This window comes from Mytilus edulis, chromosome 4, assembly GCF_963676685.1.
Source record: "Mytilus edulis chromosome 4, xbMytEdul2.2, whole genome shotgun sequence".
NCBI lineage: Eukaryota > Metazoa > Mollusca > Bivalvia > Mytilida > Mytilidae > Mytilus > Mytilus edulis.
Window position 1 is genome coordinate 45,978,734 of NC_092347.1, and position 21,055 is coordinate 45,999,788.

At 33.6% G+C, this 21,055-nt stretch overlaps 1 protein-coding gene across 1 annotated transcript; it reads left to right on the forward strand.

Moving 5' to 3' along the window:
* Nucleotides 1-4,555: 4,555 nt before the first annotated feature.
* Nucleotides 4,556-11,307, forward strand: LOC139519791 (putative uncharacterized protein DDB_G0277255). Its single transcript, XM_071312054.1, has 3 exons — nucleotides 4,556-4,619; nucleotides 7,097-7,154; nucleotides 7,581-11,307. Exons 1-3 carry the CDS (start codon nucleotides 4,617-4,619, stop codon nucleotides 10,850-10,852), a joined length of 3,333 nt encoding a protein of 1,110 aa, XP_071168155.1. The 5' UTR covers nucleotides 4,556-4,616; the 3' UTR covers nucleotides 10,853-11,307.
* Nucleotides 11,308-21,055: the final 9,748 nt, after the last annotated feature.

The following is a 21,055-nucleotide window of genomic DNA, read 5'->3' on the forward strand; positions in this document are numbered from 1 at the left end:
TTAGTATTAAAACGAAAAATTCATTTTACCAATTATTTTTATTTTGATTATGAAACCTTTTAAAAGAATAATATACTTGTACAAGGTACTGAAGATGTAATTGCATACAACATTTGATTACCTTAATTTATTTTGTTTTGGTACTGTATGACATTATGTACATTGTATCTGGTTATATTTATGGGACTATTTGTATGTTATATTGATAAAGGAAGATGTGGTATGAGTGCCAATGAGACAACTCTCCATCCAAGTCACAATTTATAAAAGTAAACCATTATAGGTCAAGGTACAATCTTCAACACGGAGCCTAAGCTCACACCGAACAGCAAGCTATAAAGGGCCCCAAAAATTACTAGTGTAAAACCATTCAAACGGTACAACCAACGGTCTTATCGAAGAGAAACAAGAAACACATATGAACAACATAAATAGACGACAACCACTGATTGTTTAAATTTATGTTTGCTTTTTAAATAAAAATAATAGCTTTTGACGTCCTGTACTTATATGCTCATTATCATGTTTTTATGATATTGACATTAAAATTGTTCGTTAACCGTTTCATGCATATCCAGGTGTAACAATTTTGCCTTTAAATATTAAACATTAGAAATGATTGTAACATTGTTTGATTGGTAAATTTGTTTTTAATGCCACTTTCAGCGATATATAATAGGTTATTTCGAGGCGGTCAGTTTGTATTGATGGAGGAAGAAAACCAACAGTAGGAAAAGTTTAACTGACAATCCATGTCAGTTAATATTGTGGGGGTAAAACTCACCAGCACGTGTTCGGAAATTCCCACCAAAGTTGAATTATACAGCAGCAAAATCTGTCTGTCGTACCGTTAGAGATCTGTTACAAAGCTATCTTTTTTCTGTGCATCAGTCCCTAATCAAATGGCAAAATCAAGCGCTCAAACACATCAAACGAATGGATAACAACTGTCATCAGGGCCGTAAATTACATGGAGGCATGTAGGCAGTTGCCTCCTATTGCAAGCTGACAAAAAAGAGGGGGGGGAGAAAGAAAAGAAAAGAAAAAAATGGTTAAAACCATGCATTATTATAATGGCACTGCTTGTTAATTTAACCAACAAGGTGATTAATCATAATGGCAGTGTGTGAACAATATTTAGATCTGGTAAATATCGCTGAACGATACCCAAGTCCTTTGCACACGTAAAATGTTCCCGTCAATTTTGTAGCACAGGATTTTCCTGTGGCTCATTCTCGGGCATATTAAAAATCCTGTTGTCTCGTCATATCAGTCTGAGGAACAAAATGCGAGGTTATAACTGGTCCTGATTTTGCGCCACATTAAATGCTAACCATAGTAGAATCGTCATAATTTTTGCAAAGACTAACCAGTTGTTAATAATGTAAGTATAACTGTGAATTTTATGTCAAGAGCCGAAGTTCCATGACACATTATAATTGATTACTGGTCCCGATCAGTGTCGAGTGAATTTTTTTCTATTCTATACAGCCGACCCTGTACGTTTTCACTTGTATTTGAAGTCGTCCGTTAATCCCGTCATTATATATATTTCACATCCTGACAAACGGGCTCAATTTCCGCAAAACCGATACTTAAAATAAACTCCAACCCAAACACACTGAATTCGTCTTGTGTGTGAATATATTGCTATGTGATCATAGTTGCGGATCCGGGGGTTGCTCAACTTCAGGGGGGCATTTTTTTAAGTTCGCAAATTGTTTCCCTTAAACTAAGTAAAAATAGCTTGTGAAGTGTAATAAAGCAGGATAAAGCGTAAAAAAAATCCTACTTTCCCGGCACACCTAATCTAACTCTGGTTTATAACTGTATTCAATATATTCCAGGCGCTTGTTTATTGAAATGTAACAAAACTAGTGGATTCTGGGGAGGTACATTGCATACAGGGAAAATGCGTGAAATAATTTCTTTTTTTGCATAAAATGGGTCCAAAATATTTTTCGCCTCGCACCGCTCGGCAGGGTGCCTCCCGTTACAGGGCAAGCAATTTACGACCCTCAGTGGAGTCATATTCCTAACTTGGTGTAGGCATTTTCTTATTTCAAAATCATTTCGAAACCCGTTCACAGGACCATCAACAATCAATTATATATGTTCTCTTGAATTTGCTTGATATTTTATGTACGGCTTTCCCAATAATTTAATATGTCAATATTATGATAATTAGCATAACACATCAACAAGATGTCACAATTGTAAACATGTTATTATATAATAAATATTTATGATTGGTAAAACATCATTTTCGATAATACTGATGAGAGGGTGACACGGGGATGCTCATTCCAATGATCCCGGTGGGTTTCTTTATTTGTTTTTCCCCCTTTCCCCTATTTTTCCTAGATCGTCCTTTTTTACCCCCTATATCCAAAATCGTCACTTTTTTAACTCCATGTATCCATATACAGACTTTTTTATCCCCTATATCCCACATCCCAAATGCGTGTCACCCCCTCACTGATCAATATTCAATTTAATCTAAATCAATATCTTATTGCTAATAAACGTTTGTGACAGCGACTCAAATACAGATTGTAATATGTAGCTGATGAACAACTATTTTGTACTTGATTAGTGACTGACATGAATATGCTTATTAGCCTTCATATCTCATCAATTACTTCATTATCTTTGAATGCATTGAAATAACGATCACCAATGATTTCCTCAACTGGTACGTATGTCTCGAATACGTGGGAATAGTTGGAAATCCCTTTTGACACAAACGTATAGTTAAATTTATATGCCATGATTTTAAGATAAATTGTTAACAGAACTGACAATACTTTGGCAAAACAAAAGAATAGACAAACAAAATAATACATACAAAACTACAGTGTTGTTTTAAAAGAATATCCTCATCTTATCAAAATCTTCAGAAATTTACCACATTAACTATTAAATTTTTGTTTCCCATTACTCTTATTCCCCGAAAACTTTTCCATATGCAGAGCTGTCGTTAGTACTTCGGCAACCTAAATGCAAGGCAAACCCTTGGTGAATGTAAACATACATGTACGTTGATATTATAGTGTTACATGTAATAGTTCAGAGAGAAGAAGAAATAACACCCCAAATCATTTGACAACTGTCATGACAAATTTTAAGTAACAAATGGAAAGTCATCGAAAATATGAAAAAATAGACATCGCTATATTCCATGTCTCATCATCTCACTTATTGTTGGCGTTTTGCATGGTTCTGCACTTGTTTAGTTCAGTAGGTAACGTTAGGTAAACTTTGGCTATAAAACACGAAAAATAATTGGCAGTCAAAGTTTTCACTGATTAATTTATCTTCTGTGTCGATTATATGTTATGTATTCGTAATAAATGTACACAAAACGTGCATAAAGATACGATATAATATTGAGGAATATTATAGATTGCTCTACATCCACTTCATATGAACTTTGTTGGATAGTTTTCTCATTGGCAATCATACCGCATCTCCTTGATTTTATAAAGAGGACTTAGTTTAGTACATATCAATTTGTTCATGCATTGGTTCAATAATTTCATTACTATTTCAAGAAACTCGTTTCATATTAAGAGAACTTAAATGTAGCGATTTTTAATGACGTAAGTGATGTCTTATGGTTAGACAAAGACATTTACAAATCCTATATATTGTAATAAAAGTTTTTTAAAGGTACTGCTTTTATTAATAGTTTGACTAGGATTATCTTTGCGACTATCACCTTCCACAATACCTAATTTTATCCCAGTTTTTTTCTAAGTTCGTGTTCAGTACTTCAGTACTTTGAGTATCTTGCCATGGTGTTTTTAATCTGTTTTCAGTAGGTTTTTTTTTATAACACCTCAGTACCATACTGACTGTTGATAAACAGCAGCAGTGATGGCTTCATGGTTACATGTATGTGTATTTTCTGCCTAGACACAAAATACAATCGAAATATTGTCAGTCCTCTCAGAAACCTTGAGGTTATCCTTATAATAAAAACGAAAGATTAAAGACCATAAAACAATAATAAAATAGGCACAGGAGTTATGCTTCAAAGCAGCTGTTTCTGCATGCGAGTCAACACTAGATTAATATATTTTACACAATTTAGATGCTATCAACAGAAAGTTCTTAGTATAATTAAACAGAATAATCTCTTGATTTATAATGAACGAGCTAGTTTGGATAAAGAAAGTTTATATCTTTTACCCAGATGGAAATGACAGAAATAAATATCTGTGATTTTTAAGACAGTATCGTTGGATGTATACGTACATACATATTTGGATTAAAATTTGAAGAAAAAAACATAACAAAACAGTGATTAATTTCATTGTTTCTATTTACTTTAGTAAATTAAATTCTTTCAGAAAAGTTTGCGTATGAATTATTTTTTTTTATTAAAAATTTAGTCATTCGAAATGATGGATAGCTGTCATGTTCTACATTTTTATATTATTTCAAAGATTTAATTAATCAATTTAATAACAAGGGGAAGTGTAAAAACTACATGGAAAGTGTCAATTTGTTAATTAGCATATTTATTACGCTCTTAACTTTTGTCATACAATACAAGAATGTGCAGCTGATTGATTCGTTCTTTTTTATTTGAGGAGAGAAATTTATTCAATATGGTATGTTTAAAATATTATATGCATTTATATGTATATTTTGTAGAAGTACGTGAATATTGTGAATATTGTGTATTTTTCAAATATTGAGGAATTTTATAATGTCTTTTTGTAGATGTTTAATTGATATTGTCTTGTTGAAAACCCTTTCGCAGACAGTCACTATGACGATTTTTTTCCGGAGCACATATCGATTATTTACTTCATTGAATGTCGTGAAATTATTTATTTAAGGATGAGAAGAGTCTCATATACGTTCAAATTTAAGCTTTTATAATGATAATTTATAACCGTGGACAGATCTGATGGTTATTGCGTTTTCAAATTGATATTATATAATTGATATTTTTACTATGGACATGGCGATATGGAGTTACAAACATACTAATAATTTGGTCTTAGATGCATGTTTTTTTATTAGTTGTTATTGGCTTTGGACTAGCTGCGAGTACTCTCAGGTCTGTACTTAATGTCTTGGGATGTAAAAGTACCCGGCCACGTCTAATCTGTTTTTTGCTAAATGTGTTTCTATTTGTCTGGTCCATCTGACGAGTCCTTTTTCAACTGATTTCTATAATTCGTTTTTATGATGTACTATACATGGATTATGCCCCACTGTACCAGGTAAGGGGAGGGTTGGGATCCTGCTAACATACTTAACCAAGCCACATTCTGTCTGTATGTGCTTGTCTGTTATTTAATTGATGTCGTTTGTTGCTGTGTAACATATCTGTTTCTCGTTTATTTTTTGTACATAATTTAGACCGTCAGTTTTCTCGTTTGAATTATTTTACATTTGTAATTTCGGGGCCTTTTATAACTGACTGTGCTGTACGATGACCTATAGTTGTTAATTTCTGTGTCATTTTGGTCTCTTGTGAAGAGTTGACCCATTGGTAATCATACCACATATTCTTTTTAATAGTTAACCTTACATTAAAAGTGAAACAGTACAGTTAAATTGCAATGGGTCTAGTTTTGTTTGTAATTTCATTTAGAACCTACTGATTATTATCAGCAAATTGCCTTGCAACAGTCCCAACTAAGAACCTTATTTGCGAGTAGTTTGATTTTAATCAGACTAAAAGAGAGGTGAAAAATCCCTAAGGGTCTTTCAAACTCATAAGTAAAAATTAAACTGACAACGCCATTGCAAAAAACGAACGAAGAAAGCCAACAGATAACAAACACAACATAGAAAACTAAAGACTGAGTAATATGATGTATGTAACAAACTAGGTGTGATATCAGAAGCTCCGGACTGGTTAGTAGATCCTGCTCCACTAGTGGCGCCCGTCGTGTTGATTATTGAAGTGTAAATACGTGACAAGTCTGTTTTAGTAGGTCACTTTTTGATGGAAAAGGACAGAATTGTGGTTACAGAATTTGAAACATCTCCGTCATTATCAGTGATGCAAACTCGTAATGGCGTCCGTAAAATTTTAAATGCGTATTCTCATTTGCACTATTGAAAATCTCCTGTCGGAACTCTTTAAGGTTTACATCAAGGTTAACCGGTAAAACAATTTTTAAATAATACTGTATATCAATAAATTATGACAGCTTTAGGTTATTCTTAAGTGGTGTTGAAATACTTGACTGAAAAACTTGAACCACTCAGTATTACGTACTGTTTGGTCACACCTGAAACGATTGCACATGTTTTTGGTGTAATTAGTCTTTTCTTGAAAAGGTGTTACACAGAATAAATTAACACTAACCACACAGGAAATAAAAACCAAGACACAAAATGTATCATTAAAAACCTTGTGTTTTACTTTTAAAACATATGGACTAGTTGGAGGTTTGGAACTTATTTAGAGTTAACAAAAAATTAAATTCTACAAGAAATGGCACATCATGACAATATTGTCAGTTAGTGCCATGCTATACTAACCTGCTTGTAACCTGAATAAAACGCAGCTCCTGTTTCCATGCTTTGCAATTTACTTGCAATTCCTGGTAAGCAAAGTTATATATAGACTCCTGTATTTTAATCGATTTGGTTTAGTTGCTGCATTGAAATTTAGTGCTTTAGTTTTGTGATAATATTATATTGCCTGATATACATAACTGTTTTTTGCATTATTGTGCTTATTTTTTTTAACTCTGCATGCATTATATTTTATGTTGTACAACGTTCTCTTATTGTGTGTGTATTTGTCTTGAGTTTAATACGTTGTTTATATGTTAAATGTTATTACTAAATTTTGAATATCGACTTTAAATGCAAGCTTCGACTTTTCGGATAAATATACAAATCTTCCATTAACGCATGTTACAAAATGTAGTTCATGCAACAAGTCAAAGCAAATTTAAATATTTTGAAGATTTTATATTATGTTTTATGTATTTGTAAGTTGATGAGGGTATTTAAGGATATTTGTTATGAAAAGTAAATACCAGTGACACTACAAACACGAATTCATATTTCTCTTCCCCCTTGATACATTCTAAAATATATTTTTTTCTACTTTTAGATAATGGTGCCGAGAATTTTCGTTTTCTTTGCCTTATTCTTAGTTTGTAAAGTTTATGGTAAGTAAAAAAAATGGGATAGATTTACACGAAACAATATATGTTAGGAAAAACATATAACAACCAGAGTTTATTCAGTGATTTTCATTTTGACGTTTTTAATCTCATAGAGATGTTCAACTTTATTTTCATATCACAAAAACAATAAACATAACTGAAACAGTATGAAATCTGTAATATCTGATGAAAGTTATCATACAACGCGAAGGAAGCTAAGAAAATACCACTTGCAACAACACAACAGGTCGCACATACATCCCCTTACTAATTACGATCTTAGAGCTGAAATTGCAAAAGCAAATACGGCATACATCCAGTTCAAATAAAAAACCAAACACATACATTTTAATCAATCAAAATATTCGGATGTTGATTATAAAATACAATGAATTTAATGAAATTTTTAAATTACTGTTATTTTTGTAGCTCAACGGTCTGTCAAAAAGTTCAGTAGCAGTAGAAAGTCAAATGCTTCAGCTTCCAAATCCACAGTATCAGAAGTTGTCAGTGGTAGAAATGTACCAGTGGTTCAGAATTCTGACTTTGGTTTAGCGAGTGCTTCTAATAAACTATTCCCATCACAAATGCAGAGCAATTCTTTTAGGGATATTGTAGATTTGACCCACAACAGAAACCGAAATGCTGGCTTAGATCGTCAAAACAATCAACTACAAACACTTCTGGATTTAAATGACATTACAGCTATGGAAACATCTATTAAAGATCCGACCGTCCCAAATCTGTTTTCTCATACGTCAGATTTACAGAGATCACAAGGGCAGTTAAATCCAGTCCCCGGCGAAAATTTACGAAGCACAACGAAAACAGAAACAAAAGTAACAAAGACTTCTACTGTTCAAAGGGTAGAGCCTCAACCTATTCCACAGCCTTCTACAAATTCTATGCCAATGATTATTCCATTTAATGTAAACGGAAATTCTGACAGAGTGCCAAATAATCCAAACAGCCCCGAAGCAGTCTGGATAGAAACGCAAAATTCCATTATAGACACAAGGAAAAGTCCAGCATTGGATCAAAATTCAATAAAGTTGTCGCCTAATCAGGAAATACATAAAGGATTACCTAACGCCAATACGGAACCAGAAAATCCTCAAAGTAGAGAGGCTGAGTTATTAAATAACTTTCTGCAACCTTTAATTCCACGTGGTGACCCTCCCCCAGAAAGAATTACTCCTGGCTCATTCGGATTATCACTTCGAAACAGAAACATGGCCCAACTGGTCAGTGGTTTGGCGACTAGACCACAGCCACGAAGGCCGAGACAGATTGCTATGGGAAGAGAATCTGATAAACCAATTAGGGGAATAATTGTAAGCCAATCAAATAACAATCCAGAGCAAAGACAAGCAAATGGCATAAACACAAGTAATTTAGAAAAGAAAAGATCACAAAACCAGAAACCCGAAAAACAAATAACAAGTGGATTAGGAAAAATTAAAAATTTGTTCGATACAAATAGTGTGCAGGATTTTGGATTGTTGAGTCGGTCAGTTAAAGACGGACTAAGTACCGGAGAAACAGAAAGTTTGGATGGATCGACTGCTCCTTCCTGGGTTCAAACAAATAGTCAGGAAATAGGACTTTCACAATCGGAAACAGGTGTTCCAATAACAAATTTAAGACAAGAAACAAGATCTTTTATAGATAACCCTGATCCAACTGTAAATAACGAATTCAATGAATTTCCACTTTTTCCTGGTATTCCAGGCAGCGCAACAGATTTTGGTAATCAAAATGACATTGGTGGATTTGAGGCCCCTAACCAACAGATAATTACAGGCGTTGAAGCATTAAACAATCAAAACATGGGTTCAATGCGAAACAATGTTAACGATCAAAGTGGAAATGTTATTGGTGACAAAGAAATAGAAGAATTGATTAATCGTGTAGTTTCTAGTGTCGATCCAAATCCTTTTCCGGGTGTTCCAGTACAACCACAAGAACAAACACAGAAAGGTGAAACAGGATTAGCAGGAGAGTCAAATTCAGGACAACTGAATACTCCATTCGAAAATGGCATGTTGATGGAAAACCCTTTTGAAAGCGGTCCTCCGAGTCAAAGAATGGTCCCAAGTGCACCAGTTTTAAGTAATAATGGACGCCCACCATCTCAAGACAACACGCAAACACAGAATAACGCAAACCCGTCTGCTCGCGTTTCTCGTACAAATGTTCCAAATCGACCTAGAAGCCCCTCTCAGCGAGGTCGCATGGGACCAAGTAATAATGGTTTAGTACCAAGACCAAGACAAGCGTTACCTAATAGAAGACCTACAGGATTTACCAGACCTGCAAATAGAGGTCAAGTTAGAGGTTCAACAACAAATAATCAACCTGTGGTTAGAAACATGCGTAATCCTGGTAACCGAAACAACTTTGGTCGTATAAATCAGAATCGGGGATTAAATAATATTGTAAATCCCAGACCGCAAATTTCTCAAGGTCCCACTAGGATGCCAAATAATGGAGCTCGACCTATGCCTTTGAATAATTTTCAAAATAGTAATACTCGTCAAAACTTACCTAGCGATTCACAAGGTCAAACTACTTCTCGTCTCATAAATGCAATAAATAATGCATTTCGTAACAATAGGGGGCCGTCATCTAATACAGCTCAACGAAACAACGTAGTTCAGCCAACTAATTCACTACCACAAAACAGAAATAGATTCGGCCAGGAACCTTCAAATGTGGTTGAGGAAAATAGACTGTTGCCTAATCTCCCAACTTCACCAATAGAAGCTAGAAGAGCTATACGTAGGATACAACAAGCTCGCACACTGCAAGAAATTCAACAAAGTCAGCAGTCGACACAACAGAATGATGTAACAGACCTTTCCGGACCAGTAGGTCAAATTGCATCCAGGGCTTTAAACCAAAACAACGAAGCAAATCTTTTAAGACCATGGCCTCCGGTAAATCAACAGATTAGATCAAATTCTTTGCAGGAAAATCTGTCACGGAATCAAAATTCAAGTAGTGCTTTTCGAAATTCAAATGTAATAAATCGTCTATTGCAATCAATTGATTTGCCAAAGAATTTACCAGTAGGACAAATAGGTTCGTATATGATACTTCCTTTGGGGACAACGAATAATATGACTTTACCTAGAAGTGCCGGCAATGGTAGAAGGTCACCTCAATTGTCTGCAATAAGTTCTCAGCTAGCTTCAGTGTTAAATCAAATAGTCTCTCAAAACAGAAATGTGCGTAGGTTGCAACCAAACCCGTCAAATGTACGAGTTCCGACACGGCAATCAGCCACTCAAAGGCGAATTATTCCAAACCAACAACGGCGAACTAATCAATGGACAAATCGTCCTCAAGCAAGGACACAGACTGGTCTAAACAGTGAAACATTAAGAGCTTTGCAAACAATCTTAGGACTCTTCCAAACAAGACTATCGTTAACACAAGCCCAACGACAGCGTCTTCAAACTGATTTACAGAATATTGTACTAAATCGAATGCGTCCAGCAGCTGGTCAACCCTCACAACAACGTCGTCCAGTGTTACCAACAAATATGGTTCGACAAATAGGACCACAAGCAAATGGTCAAAACTTTAGAAGCAGTAATTCTCAGGCGCAAACTAGAACACAAACAAATGGTTTACCAAGAACAAATAACCAGCAACTAACAGTTGCAAACAATCGGCGACGGACAAATGTATTTTAATTTTGTGTTCCGTCTTGAAACATTTTGGAACTATTGATTCGATGTAATGTTTGAAGGGACTTACATGACTTATATTTGACACCAACAATCGTGATACACTCCCTCAATTTTTTTATTAGATTGAAGATAATATTTTGCCAAGAGAGCATGAATATAATAAAAAACCATTATATATGAAACTCGAAAAAGAAAAAAAAATAATTCAGTCATGCTTCATATCTTTTAAAAATATCTTAACGTAATTTCAAATATATATTATTATACGTGTATTGTTAATGTATAGAGACCTTATTTAAGTCATTAGGTTTTATACAAAGTATGTAATTTGGCCATTTTTTAAAGAATTATTCTCCTCTCATTTAACGATTTCCAATGCTTGTTTTCATAAGGACTCTTATTCGCTGAATCCATAAGGGTGACTGGGAAATAGAAATATGGTATGTGCTCTTCTTTCGACTGACCCTGGCCAAAGTGAGGACGTTCGTTTGGTTGTGTGAAATGTATAAGTACACATCCACATCAAGCCAGAAATGGGTCGTTAAAGTACATGCCTCATGTAAAGATATAGCCACGCTCTTTGAACCGTAGGAAACCTTGCAACAACTCTCATATGGGGTATGTAGGTAACAGTTTAGTGGGTCTCATTGGGGTCTAAGCGTGACGTGGGATTGCAGTATTTTTGTAAGCGTGACACGTGAAAGTCAAATTATTGTGCCGTGAAAACGGGGAAATGAAGTCTAGCGGGACCCGGGGAAATTACAAAAAGAATGAGAATTGCTTAGTACGTAGATAGTGTAAGCGGGTATGGGAATCTGACAAATCGGTAAGCGGGATCCGGGATCAGAACCCCCCAATGAGACACCCTCATTTTCCAGTGGCCGTCTTAATATTATCACTGGTGGCCTCTTTTACAGGCTACCTATTGAATTTATTGTTAATTTGTTCTTGTCCTGAACATGCATGAGATATTTGTCGCTGGACGTAGAGAATACTTTTATCAATCAATCCATGATATTGTTTAAAATGTATAACTAAATCGTAAACTATGAGAGATTAAACTTATTGTTACTAAAAAATGTTTCCAATTGTGTTTTTTTTAATTTTGCGTGTTAATTTTTTATGTTTTAAATTGTCATTTATTAAATATAACAATTATAACAAGGAAATACAAGTGACAATAATGACATTATGATTGTTAATCGAATGAAATTAAATTTATAATAAACATTTTTATATACAAAGGGGTCACGCAGGTGTACAGACACTGATTATAAAAGATAAACAAGGAATTGTACGAACCAAGAGATGTCACTATCTACAGTACTATTCCGAAGGGGGCACTACGTTTGCGCTCATTTGTGGATTAAAATATTTTACGTTTGCGCGCAGCTTTTGATTACATTTGCGCGCATTCATTTTACAGGTAATCTCAGGTAAAAATAATAATTTATATATATTAAATTATTAATTACTATACTTTATTGGTATTTTCATAATAGATATGACTATCAATTATTAATTTTGAAAATAGTTTGTTAATTCAAATTATTTATTGTTCATATTGAATTCTAAAATCAATTTAAAACCCCGTTATATCTTAAGTTCAAGTTATGATAAATGGGCTATGTCACAGATTTCTGAAACTTTTGTCTACACATTTGACTTGTTGAATTGTATCTGAAAATCGAAAAAAAATATGCTGCTTTATCTCCTTTTTTTTCTCTGCCTAAGAAGAAACTTAGAATAACGAAAGGGGTACTGATAATTATAAATAATTGAACAAATTGATAAATAAATAAGTATTATGACGTGCATTTTCCCTAAAATATTTTTGATTGAATTCTTTCAAAATAGGTGCCTTAGGAGACTTAGACTAACGGAAGGGGTACTGATACTTGTAAATAATTGAACAAATTAATAAATAATAAAGTATTATGACCTGTATTTTACCTGAGTTTACCTGTCATAAAAATGCGCGCAAATGTAAGCAAAAGCTGCGCGCAAACGTAATGATTTTTGCGCGCAAATGTAATGGTAATGCGCGCAAACGTAATGCACCGATTCCTAAGGTGTTGCTATTTGTGCCTAGGCCTACACAACGCATATTATTAAATATAGATGTATATATTTGTTCACTGAAAAAGTTCCGTGTAAAAGATTTAGAATAACTTGTAGTTCTTTCGTATAATTGTAAAAGCTTATATTTCACATTCAAATTAGCCAAACCTTAAATTAAATCCGTTCACTATTTTTTGTTTGGCAAATTAAAAAACAACAAAATCAACACTCCCAACACGAATTTCTTCAAGCGGCCATAAAAAAGCCAATCATCGAAACAAAGATTATTATGAGTATGCCACACACGCGTTATGTTGAAAAAAGAGACTTTATTATCTATAATACATGCATGATATATTACATATCAATGTATTTTGTCACATATCTCTTTATATTAGTTTAAACATATTTATTTGAGGTGGATTGGGAAACAAGTTTTGCAACTTATATAAATCCCTTTCCACTTTCCGGGTGCGAGTGCTGCCTTGTAGCGGCATTAGCCTGTTTTTTTTTCGAAATCTACAAGGGTGTCTTTTACAAGCAAGAGACATGGATCTCTCTTAACACGGGTCAGCCATAAACTCGTCCCATTCCGACGGACTATCATGGTTTCATCAAGACCATACTCGCAAATGGTGTCAAGGGAGAGCCATAAATTCAGTCCCTGAAATTTTCATCCCGGGACGGGAATCGAACCAGGAATCTTTGTGTTAGTAGTCCTCTTTTACGTAAAAGAACACGAAAATACATGTAATGTTATTCAATATTATGTGTAGAAAGGCGAATCAACATTGCCAATCATCAATAATATAAAGGACAATAACTCATATAAAAGGTTGATTGCGAATTCGGCTATTTTGACATATTTGTAGATATAGTCCTGGCAAACATTTTATTTTGCCATTTAGAATGTCTCTCTATCTGTTATTATAGTTTACAAGATACTCAACAAAACACATAAAATGGTAAAAAAAATCGACAATCATGGCAAAAACTCTTATTAGGATTCAACTGACGATTACAGCTATGTTGACCTATCTGTAGATCTTGTTTTCCATGTTGATAATTTTGCTGGTTAAAAAGTCTTTTATATTGTATCTTTAAATAGTTCCAAGATGATAAACAAAATTGTGAAGAAAAAAGTCACAGGAAGGAATTTCTACATTAGCTAGTATGACGAAGTTTTTTTTTTACTAAATAAATGGTAGAAAAATCTTGATATTCTGCACTTTTCTGCCCATGCCAGATTTTCTATATTTGAAATGGTCAGTCAAACAGGTAAATTCTGACAAAATGTTGTATATTAATAATGGAAAAACACGTTGGCACGAATTGTCGGATACCCAGTTAAAAACAATCATATTCAAAGTAAAACAAACAGAAGCCGTTTAAAAAACAATTAAAGGTTTTAGTATGCAAGTAAAAATAAGTTTATTCGTCAAAAACTTAGAAAATACAATATTAAATAAGAATTCTAAAAACAGTTGTTGGCATGACACGGGTTATATTCTTCTCATATATGTTATGATGGTATGATACTAAACCCCTAACGGGAAGGATTGTGCCTGATGTTCATATGATGAAATCATAATCTTTCAGTCAGTTTAATTGAAGTCTGGAGCTGGCATGTCAGTTAACTGCTAGTAGTCTGTTGTTATTTATGTATTATTGTCATTTTGTTTATTTTCTTTGGTTACATCTTCTGACATCAGAATCGGACTTCTCTTGAACTGAATTTTAATGCGTATTGTTATGTGTTTACTTTTCTACATTGGTTAGAGGTATAGGGTGAGGGTTGAGATCTCACAAACATGTTTAACCCCGCCGCATTTTTGTGCCTGTCCCAAGTCAGGAGCCTCTGGCCTTTGTTAGTCTTGTATTATTTTAATTTTAGTTTCTTGTGTACAATTTGGAAATTAGTATGGCGTTCATTATCACTGGACTAGTATATATTTGTTTAGGGGCCAGCTGAAGGACGCCTCCGGGTGCGGGAATTTCTCGCTACATTGAAGACCTGTTGGTGACCCTCTGCTGTTGTTTTTTATTTGGTCGGGTTGTTGTCTCTTTGACACATTCCCCATTTCCATTCTCAATTTTATTCACATATTCGAATATATGTATTCGTTAAACATTAGATAATTTGATATCGTAAAGTTTATATCGATACATCGGGTAAAAGTTTATATCGATACATCGGATAAAACGGAAACGGCATGTTTGTTTGGTGTTTTTTCTGTCAGGTTTTGTTCTCTTTTCTTTTTCAGACTTTAAAAGGGATATTTTTCTCTGTTCCTTGATTTCCTCTCCCTGCTCCGTTTCCTCTCTTTAATTTGTTTTCTGTTTTTCTTATCTTTTCTATTAGTCGGTTCTCCCTTCGAACTATCGCGCTGCCTGTCTTCGTTTTTCGGATTCCTTTGCCATTTTCCCAAAATACAACAAAATTATTATATATTTCTAGTTTCCTATGATCGCTAATGCATATATTTGATATGTTTCTGTTTCAATATAATAGCCGGTCATAACACATAGATGAAATAATCCGTGTAATTCTTCGCAACATGCATGGCAATGATACGCATGTGACATTTAGCAGCAACTCTTTACAAGAGACGAAATGGCACGTAGTTAAAAACTAAAGGTCACCGTACGGCCTTCAACAATGAGCAAAGCAAATTAGTTCGTATGCTTCATCTGATTTTGAATATATGTGGCTTCCATAACTCCACCGCCATACAACATAGTATAAAGATGATATCAATTTTGCTCTCGTTTTCTAAAAGAGAAAAAAAACCAATGTTGTTCAAAATTCGTTTTCTACATAAGTTCAATATATATATTCGTTGTTCCCTTTAAGGTACTGAATAAGAAACCAGACATATTAAAGAATAGAAAATACAGAAGATTTTATATACTCATCTACGAACTATATTTCTTATTTGTGCCTTCATGGTCATATAGCTGTGTGATGCATAGTGTGCCACAAAATTCAAATTCAATCTTCCAGTCGATTTCCAATTTCATATTTCCAGTCATTATTCAATATCAACTTCCAGATAAAATTCTCAAATTCAAATTTCAAGTTAATTCCCAAAATCAACTTTAATTCCAGTTAATACCATAATTCAACTTTCAAGTTTATTCCCAAATTCAACTTTCCAGTTAATTCCAAATTCACTTACAATGATCTTGTCAGCCTATATTCTAACATTTTTTTAATCTGAAAATATACCTTTTGACGTACTCAACCCTGGATTTGTCAGTGAGTCTTTTTGGTGAGTCATTAGAAAGAGAGATAGCTGGAAGTCTCCTGGGTCTTATCATCTCACTTTCTGTTAATGTCTCGACAATAAATCTTACACCACCGGAACGTTCTGAAATTATCCCAACTCTTTGTAACTCTTGTAATATTTCTGGTGGTGGACGAGTTTCGGTTCTGTTGATGATCTCGGGAGAATTTGAAACGACACCTAAATTGGTTTAACGTTTGTATCTTATACTATAGAAGAAGCTGATGTCCATTAATATTAGAATATTAGTAGATGTGATAGGATTGCCAGTGAAACAACTTTCTCCCCAAGTGCAAATAAAGTAGTGACAAGGATTTGTATAGTATCTTACTATACAAATCCTTGGTAGTGATAAGCATTTATGGCCACCGTCCTACAACAATGAAAAACCCCGTACCGTATTGTCAGTTATAAAAGGCACCGATATAAAAAATATAAAACATTCCAATTAAAAAAAAAACGAACGGCCTAATTTATAACAAAACAATTTATGAAAAAAAAAACAAATATGACAGACATGAACCAACGACAACCATTGAAATTCAGGCTCCTGGGACAGGAACATACATATTGTCGCGGTATTAAACATTTTTGAAGGCGTCAACACTCCCCTTAACCTGGGACAGTGGACCATCATTTTCTCACAATAGATACAACATCCACGGATAATATACAGTAGAAACAACCAATCGTATTGTTTTATTATTTACTTTACTCCAAATTAGCATGAAATATATGTCACTGGATTATTAAGCAAGTCCGTAGAAAACTGTAAATGATCGAGTAATCAATCAACTATTAAAACATCTGTATTCATTCACAAATTTAGCCAGTAGGATGTCGGAACGGAAAAAATAAATTCATGCAAATCATTTGAATGAGATAAATACGAAAGGGTTGCGGGCTTACACAACGAAGTTATCATCACTACATTCCCATGTGCCTGTCCCAAGGCAAATACATCATTATTGAAGTTTTGTCCGCTATGGAATGATGCTGTTGGCAGAAATTGAGAAATTTGTTAACTTTTTGGTGTCCGGGATAATTTAGGGTTTAACATATTCTACATCAATAATTTTTCATTTCTTCATTGTTGGATTGCTGTCTCATCTATGCTATATAAATAAATCTTTTTATTTACAGATAAATGCTTCGGTCCTACTAAAAAGCGCCCGGGAGCGCACGGATACAGTAAAAGCGCCCGTGGAAAAGAAAAAGCGCCCGGGAGAATAAAATAATAATATTTTATAAGAATAAATGTTTTCCTGAATATAATAAATAATCATTGCTTGTTTTGTCCTTAATATAAATGGGGATATGTACGATGATACGATCGGCTGCGACAATTATGATACATGGTATCATTTACGATGCGAAGAGGTGGAATTGGCAGACTTTGAGATGTCAGTTCTCAGACAAAAGTGTTAATTCTTCATGCAAAGGGGTGATTTTCCCATGACCAGTCAGATGAATACACATACACATCAGCTTTATTACGATTGACAGAGATGAGATTTGTAATATATTAGATAAATGCTAAACAATGTCAAAATTGGCATTGATTCAGTAACATGTATTATGTTATATCTAAATGCTTTTATCATTTGTGGGACTGGGGTTTCCCAGAAGTAGTTAAGCATAAGTAAAAACGTTTATTTTCAGTTTCATTTGCATGTTTGACAGTTTACTTACAAGAATATAAAGTAGGGGATATAAAGAGCATGTGTTGATCACCTTGGTCTATGTGCCTATTCAACAAAGGACACGTTCTAACATTGTAAAAGAGAATAGAATTCATGACAAAAAACTCTGTTTTGTTTATCTTGTATTGCTTATCATTTAGTCAGTTCAGTTTCATTCTATCTTCTTTAGTTTTTGCTCAAACCCCAAAAGTGGGTAAACAATCCTTATTTCAGGGGCTAGGCAATCTCTCATATAAAGAGTGACAGTCTACTACCTTTATCAGCAGAATGTGACTTGTCAGTAGAGATCAGTCGATCTTGTTTGCTGATCATATTTCAATACAATGTTTCTCTGCATCTATTATACTTGTCAGTTTAATAGACATAGCTGGAGATTTTTTTTTCATTTAACAAAGGGTAGTAACTCCTATAAGAAGTCGTCCGATAATTTTGACGTATATAAACAATTGGAAGAGCTCAATATTCTTAATTTATGGTCATGTCAGATTTTCTCTATTATTGACGGTTTTCAAAATAATAGACAAAACTAGAATTTTTGCTGTATCATGTTCTATTTTTAACCATGGCTGCAATGTTTGTTGAAAGGCCAGGTCGCCGGACACACTTTTAATCTAGATACCCTAATAATGAGTGTAGCCAAGTTTACTGATATTTGTGTCTTGATTGAAAACATATTTGTTACGTTTGGAGGACGTGTTTTTTCAACAGACAGTCGGTATTCCAATGGGAACCAATTGTGCTCCTCTTCTTGTCGACTTGTTTCTTCGTTATTATGAGGCTGACTTCATACAGGAACTTCTTAGGAAGAAAGATATGAAGTTAGCAATAATTTAACTTTACTTTTCGCTAAATAGATGATGTTCTCTTACTAAATAATTCAAAATTTGGTGACTATGTTAAACGCATCTATCCCATCGACTAGACTTTAGTATAAGTAAATAGAAATCTATGAAATTTAAACACAAGGTTTATGACCATAAAAGGAAGGTTGGGTTTGATTTTGGGAGTTTTGGTCCCAACAGTTTAGGAATAAGGGGCCCAAAGGGTCCAAAATTGAACTTTGTGTGATTTCATCAAAAATTGAATAATTGGGGTTCTTTGATATGCCGAATCTAATTTCTATTCTATTGTATGTAGATTCTTAATTTTTGGTCCCGTTTTTAAATTGGTCTACATTTAAGGTACAAAGGGTCCAAAATTAAACTTAGTTTGATTTTAACAAAAATTGAATCCTTGGGGTTCTTTGATATGCTGAATTTAAAAATGTACTTAGATTTTTAATTATTGGCCTAGTTTTCAAGTTGGTCCAAATGGGGGTCCAAAATTAAACTTTGTTTGATTTCATCAAAAATTGAATAAATGGGTTCTTTGATATTCCAAATCTAACTGTGTATGTAGATTCTTAATTTTTGGTCCAGTTTTCAAATTGGTCTACATAAAGGTCCAAAGGGTCCAAAATTAAACTAAGTTTGATTTTAACAAAAATTAAATTCTTGGGCTTATTTGATATGCTTTATCTAAACATGTACTTTGATTTTTGATTATGGGCCCAGTTTTCAAGTTGGTCCAAATCAGGATTCCATATCAAGTATTGTGCAATAGCAAGAAATTTTCAATTGCACAGTATTGCACAATAGCAAGAAATATCTAATTGCACAATATTGTGCAATAGCAATTAATTTTCAATTGGAGTTATCTTTCTTTGTATAGAATAGTAGTTGATTATATATGTTGGAAATTTGCCAGACATGACTATGATGTCATTTTCTATTTTTATTTGCCAATAACTTTATGTAAATAACTTCATTGGAAATTTGCCAATATAAAATGTTGCTGATGAAGCTTTTTTCCTTATCTTATCTAAAATGTTTTTAGATAATGTATGTTGGACATTTGCCAGACATGACTATTTACATTTTGGATATTGAACCATAATAGTTTAATATTAAATTTAAAAACTTTAAATTCTAATTTTCATTTCTTAAACCAAATTCATAATGTGATATAAACCTATGTTGTGTCAACTATTTAATCACAATCCACATTTATAGCTGTATCAAACTTAAAAGTTGTGTCCATACTTGTTCTCATTTCAGATTTCATAAATAAAAAGAAAATTTCTTCAAACATTTTTTTGACAGGATTAATATTCAACAGCATAGTGAATTGCTCAAAGGCAAAAAAAAATTTAAGTTCATTAGACCACATTCATTCTGTGTCAGAAACCTTTGCTGTGTCAACTATTTAATTTTAGATTTAAATAAGTTTGAAGAAGAAATCTTTAATTAATTTGTAAAATCTTGACATTTGTTTTGTGTAAAAAACCCATATAATGTCAAAAATTTGATCACAATCCAAATTCAGAGCTGTATCACGCTTAAATGTTTTGTCCATACCTGCCCCAACTGTTCAGGGATCTACCTCTGGGGTCGTATAAAGCTGCGCCCTGCGGAGCAACTGGTTATTCCATGTGGAAGGACTCACTAACACTTTGAGATGTAGAACAGCAAAAAAAAGTGATGTTCCTTTTCTCTGTTTGTGTGTTCTTTGCTGTGCATGTACCGATTTTGTGTAATGAATGGATATTCCACATCCTTTGTTTTTCTATAATAAATTACATGCAGGAATGTCATAAACAAGGATAGGAGGAAAGGATTGCATTGAACAATAGAACATTTTCGTTCTCAGTGGTGACATAAATATAACATAATGATTAATTCAACCTTGATAATGCTCATTAAACTATTGAAAAAACTGTCTCAAACAATACTGTTCCTTCAATATTAGAAAAGCAGTAAAGGAGTTTAGATGTCCAATCAAAAACCGATATCTACACATTTTAAAGAATTTTATGAGGATTACCAAATGCCTATTTTAATTTAATAAACTGTCAACAGAAAAGATGGGTCTTTCCTATGTAAAAAAAAAACTTGGGAGTTATTGTTGATGCTGCAATTTACTTATAACAACAATATTGAGTCGGGATTCAATGATGTTGTTTTTTATCACAAGAAAGACACGATTCTGTAATCTGTATGTGCCTGTCCCAAGATGGATTCTTTATATAGTTGTTGTTGTCCATCATATATGTTTCACCTTTGTGATTTGCATATGCTGTAAATTCCTAATTTTTTAATACTCTTAAAATAGAGATA

Bases quoted from the DNA above. Each gene is read 5' to 3' on its own strand.
- LOC139519791 (XM_071312054.1), top strand. The intron at 7,155-7,580 runs GTAAGTAAAAAA...TTATTTTTGTAG, and splicing joins CTTAGTTTGTAAAGTTTATG to CTCAACGGTCTGTCAAAAAG.